Raw genomic sequence first — 4,660 nt, 5'->3', positions numbered from 1 at the left:
ATCAAATACTACAGTAATGGAACGCGTTTTATAATACAGTCGGTATTTGTACTGACGAAAACATATCTTTAGTTTAGTCCTTCAGACATGCAAATAGAGTCTTCTTTAAAGTCTGTCACGCTTTCTTTGAGAACATAGTGATAGAATACTAAAAATAACTAAAAGATTATGTTTAGTTAGACAGGGGAAGTACCTGATTACATGAGAGAAGCAACGACGCTCATTATCCGTAGTGTGTCTCAGGTACTCAAAAAAAGTGCACTGTCCCGCAACCTGCATAAGATGGTTTGACTGTTCGGCCTTATTCTTGACGATTCGTGATCTAGGTCTCATAGAGGAAGGGTATATATTTCGTTGTTCTCAGAATTTTGCTGCAGTTTTCAGTCATGTTGGTATATGAGCAGTACTGTGACAGACGACAGAATAAAGAGGATATGACCATTAATAACAGATCTGGATGATCCAACTAAGAATTTGTTAGCTAATCACAAAATTTCCCTTCTTCCTACAAGTTGTAATACTGCATGGAGTGTTACACAGCCTTTGTCTAGAGACATTAGCTTATTGTGGAATAAGGAACTATATAATAATGTAATATTTTTCGAGCAAATCTACTTATTGTATACTGTATGAATATTTAGACCACACACGAACTGTTTCAGTTGCGGTTTCTAATTAGAGAATGATTGGTTCCACATGGGAGCTGGACGTTATTGAGAGCGAGCAATCTGAGGTAACTGAATCACAAAAGGAATTCATGAACTTTAAAAACTGTGCATTAGAAACGTTAACTGATTGTTTAGTAAAGACTTAGTACCCATTACATTCTAATACAAAATACAGTACAGTTAATTTTCAAAAAGGTTGCCTCAATTTGCCAGTGAAGGCAGACCTGATGTATACAGGAAACTTACAACAGATTAATAACCAACAGTGTGCGGTTTAGGGACCTGTGCAATGCAGTAGTTTTTACAGCCTTTCTTGACATTTTAATTTTTCTTCGCCCAAGACCAAGGAGTTGACTTGTGGAGCTTATCGTAGTACATGAGCACAAGTAGAGTTAGCATATACAAAAGACCGCACTGCTGCAATGTGTCATCCGCCTGTTCTGAAACATTTTTGAAGATGAAAATTGCTGTAGGGACAAGCATTTTTCTGATTTCAACACTAGTACTTTTTTGGTATCTCTTAACTTGCACTGAACAGGAATATTAGGAGATTACCGTGTGAAATTAAGAGGATGTTTATTTGTTCTTCAGCATCTATTCGATCCTACAGTTGTTATTCCAAGCTACTACACTTGTTAACATGTCCGCTGGCAAAAGTTGCTTCGTCCTCTGCTAACTTCAGTAAATCTTTTTCTGGTATAAGATCCCATCGACATATTGTTATACAGACCAATGTTTCGAGCTCCGCTGCAAGGTCCTTCATCTAGTTTATGTATTTGTTAATGGACCATTGTTCATTCAAATATTATGTAGTGTTACTTGGAATTCGTTATCGAGAACATAGTGGAACTCTGTTTTTGATGGAATGACGAGAGCGGAGGTGAAGACTGACGTTCCTCATGGATAGCAGTTTTTATGTTAATATATTGGTTGGTACTGAAAAATTAACGTTAACCTGATGAAGGCCATCAACAACAGTGATCGACATGTTTGTCTGTGTAACAATATGACACCATAGTCACGTGACCAGAAACTTGTTATTAAAGACTGAAGACATTAGCAGACATCGAAGAAAATTGTGGGCTCACGTATGATATTCAACGGATAGTGAATTGCCTGATGAATTATATACTTCAAGATGGAACACAACTAACAAATCTGGAAATATTTTCAGTCTGACACTGACTTAAGAGTAAACCCATTTTTCTTACGTTTTATTTCACAGATACAAATAAAATATAAGACGGCAGGTTCCCTTAGCACCTAGCAGCATTCATCCTACGGAAGTAAACATTTGTAATGAAAAAGATGATGGGGCAGTAATGGTTAGTTTAGAAGAAAACTACGAGGCCTGTTATTCAGCTTCTTGTCATCTGGGAACTCATGTTATTTTATTACAATGTCTCTACAATTCTCTTCTTCCCATAGAACCTTATTTATTTACTAGTTAGGTACAACTGAGAATTAGTTCTTCTGTCAGAGCTGCAGAAAATGTAAAATAGCAAGGATGCAAATTAAGCTCAAAACAGACAACAAATCTCCTTCTACAGGACACCAGACTGTAACTACATTTCAAGTACCTCTGGCTGTTATAATGTCGATGTTATCCATACAGACGTGACTTTGATGTAAAATCCAGTTTATGAAAAACTTTAAATCCCGATGTATGGATTATCAAAATACATTATTAATTTCATGCTTGTCTATTATGGACATTTTGGAACCCGTGACCATTAATTGAATGTAACTACACAAAACTGCAGCCCGACACTTTTTTGAACAGTTATTTATTATTCCATGAACTGGTTCTCGAACCTTTTCAGGTTCAGCTCCAGATAGTCTTCTGGACTATCACCATTTCTAGCATAATGCTGGACACTGACTTGTGATAGTATGAACGCCTTTTCTCTGTTAGTATCCATCTGTTTGCTTCCATATTGATGGCCAGTTGGTACATCACTTCACACACTGCTACACAATCTGTAAAAATTTACACGGTGATAGTCAAACTTTGTCAGCATCCATCATGTGCTATACAAAAGTTGTGCAAAAGTTGTATAGCACATGCTGGCTGCCGGCAAAGTTTAGTTATCACAGTGTAAATTTTTACAGATTATGTAACAGTGTGATTCACCATCTGGCCATCAAAGTGGAAGCGGGCAGGTGGACACTAAAGAGAAAAGCCGTTCATACTGTCGCAAGCTAGCACCAGCATTATGCTGGAAATAGTTATGTAACTTCCAGAACACCATCTGAAGTGCCGCCCGGGGTGGTCGAGCGCTTCTAGGCGCTACAGTCTGGAACCGCGCGACCGCTACTGTTGCAGGTTCGAATCCTGCCTCAAGCGTGGATGTGTGTGGTGTCCTTAGGTTAGTTAGGTTTAAGTAGTTCTAAGTTCTAGGGGACTGATGACCTCAGATGTTAAGTCCCATAGTGCTCAGAGCCATTTGAACCATTTTTTAACCATCTGAAGATGAGCCTGAGAAGGTTCGATTACCGTTTCGTGGAATAATAAACAACTACTAAAAAAGGTGTCTGGCTGCATTTTTGTGTATGTACATCATTAATTTAATAACACGGACACCAAACACTTCAAAAGTAAGTACATTTTCGGTATCATAGGGTTTTAGACTGTGTTTCTCCTAACAAATTAACGATGTAATTGACAGGGAACAAAGTGAAGTAATGGTAATTGTAAAGTGCAATGCAAAAAATAGACTTCCGACTTGTGGAAGTGGCGAAATGCTGGTGCTATTTCCAAAACTTCTTCTCGACTCACAGTATTATGCTGATGAGTTCAAAATGAAGTTTAATCATTGTGATATAGCTGGCTGAACATGCTTGAACTATCTTATAGCATACAATCACTTAAAAAAGTATGAAATCGATACCATTAAATGTAACTTACAGCATACATGTACTGACAAAAAAACTTTCTTCTGCTAGTTGAAGAAGGAGAAACATCAGTTTGCCCATTGCAGAAGGCTGTAGCGAAGCTACTAGTACCGGTTGTCTCTGAAAGAAAAACGTAGATTAAAAAATTTTGTATCGATGTCTCGTGCCAACTCGTTACTCCTTCACCGTTCAACTCAGAGAGATCTCCCCCAGTATGACTAGGTACGTGACAGTAGCGCAGAGGGCGGACACCAGCAGCGTTCGGTCGATCGTAAAAAAGCCGGCAGCTGTGAAGGCGACCCGTGGAGTGGCCACCACCTGCCGTATCAGCTCGTCCACCTCCGGCCACGGAGCTGCGCAGCCCGTCAGCGCGGCCGCCCTCACCACCAGAACTGTGGTGCGCTCTGCCTCGTCCGCTGTCGCCGAACAGGACAGCACCAGGGCGACGAGGCTCAGCAGATGTGACGTCATCCACACCAAGGACACCGACACGGAACCACTGATCACTGTACCTCGGCTCCTTTCCGGCGCCACGAACAGCACCAGAACTTCGTACGAGCAGTATATGAGAGCGGAGAAAGCACCCGCTACCTCGAGGGCCATGGTGACACCGTGCTGACGCATCAGCAGCTCTGAGGCGCGGTGCAGGACGGCGTGCGCCTGCCGCAGGCGGTCCAGTTTGGCAGGGCAGCAGTTGCGAGTCGGCCGAACACAGCCCAGCAGTATTTTTGACAGTTGTTGATCGCCACAAGAGGCAAATGCCTTGACGATACTGTTGTTAACCGCACACAGTCTTGCCCACAGTTCCAGGATGAGAATGTTGATATTCAAGGTCACAATGCTGTTTACAAGTCCAAATATGGCGTACAGGATCCACAGAGGCATTCTCGAATGATCAGGATACCGGCGAAGATAACAAAAGACCGAAAAACAGTCTGCTATTATTAGAAGTGCGGAAATGCAGGTTAAAACTACCCCTATTTTCTTCTCTCTTTTACCTCTCTTCTGGAGTACGTGCCCGTCAAAATATTTAAGTACTTCTAGAAACTGTCTCATGTCCTTTAGCATAAACGTGCTGCTCTTTGCTAGAGCCCATA

General features: G+C 41.1%; 1 protein-coding gene across 1 annotated transcript; it reads right to left on the bottom strand.

Moving 5' to 3' along the window:
- Positions 1 to 3,752: 3,752 nt before the first annotated feature.
- On the bottom strand, positions 3,753 to 4,448 carry LOC124775961 (putative gustatory receptor 2a). Its single transcript, XM_047250803.1, has one exon. It carries the CDS (start codon positions 4,446 to 4,448, stop codon positions 3,753 to 3,755), a length of 696 nt encoding a protein of 231 aa, XP_047106759.1.
- Between the last annotated feature and the right edge of the window lie 212 nt (positions 4,449 to 4,660).

The sequence above is a fragment of the Schistocerca piceifrons genome, chromosome 2 (genome assembly GCF_021461385.2).
Source record: "Schistocerca piceifrons isolate TAMUIC-IGC-003096 chromosome 2, iqSchPice1.1, whole genome shotgun sequence".
Lineage (NCBI taxonomy): Eukaryota > Metazoa > Arthropoda > Insecta > Orthoptera > Acrididae > Schistocerca > Schistocerca piceifrons.
Note: the sequence above shows the minus strand (reverse complement) of the source record. Positions and strands in the feature narration are given on the sequence as shown.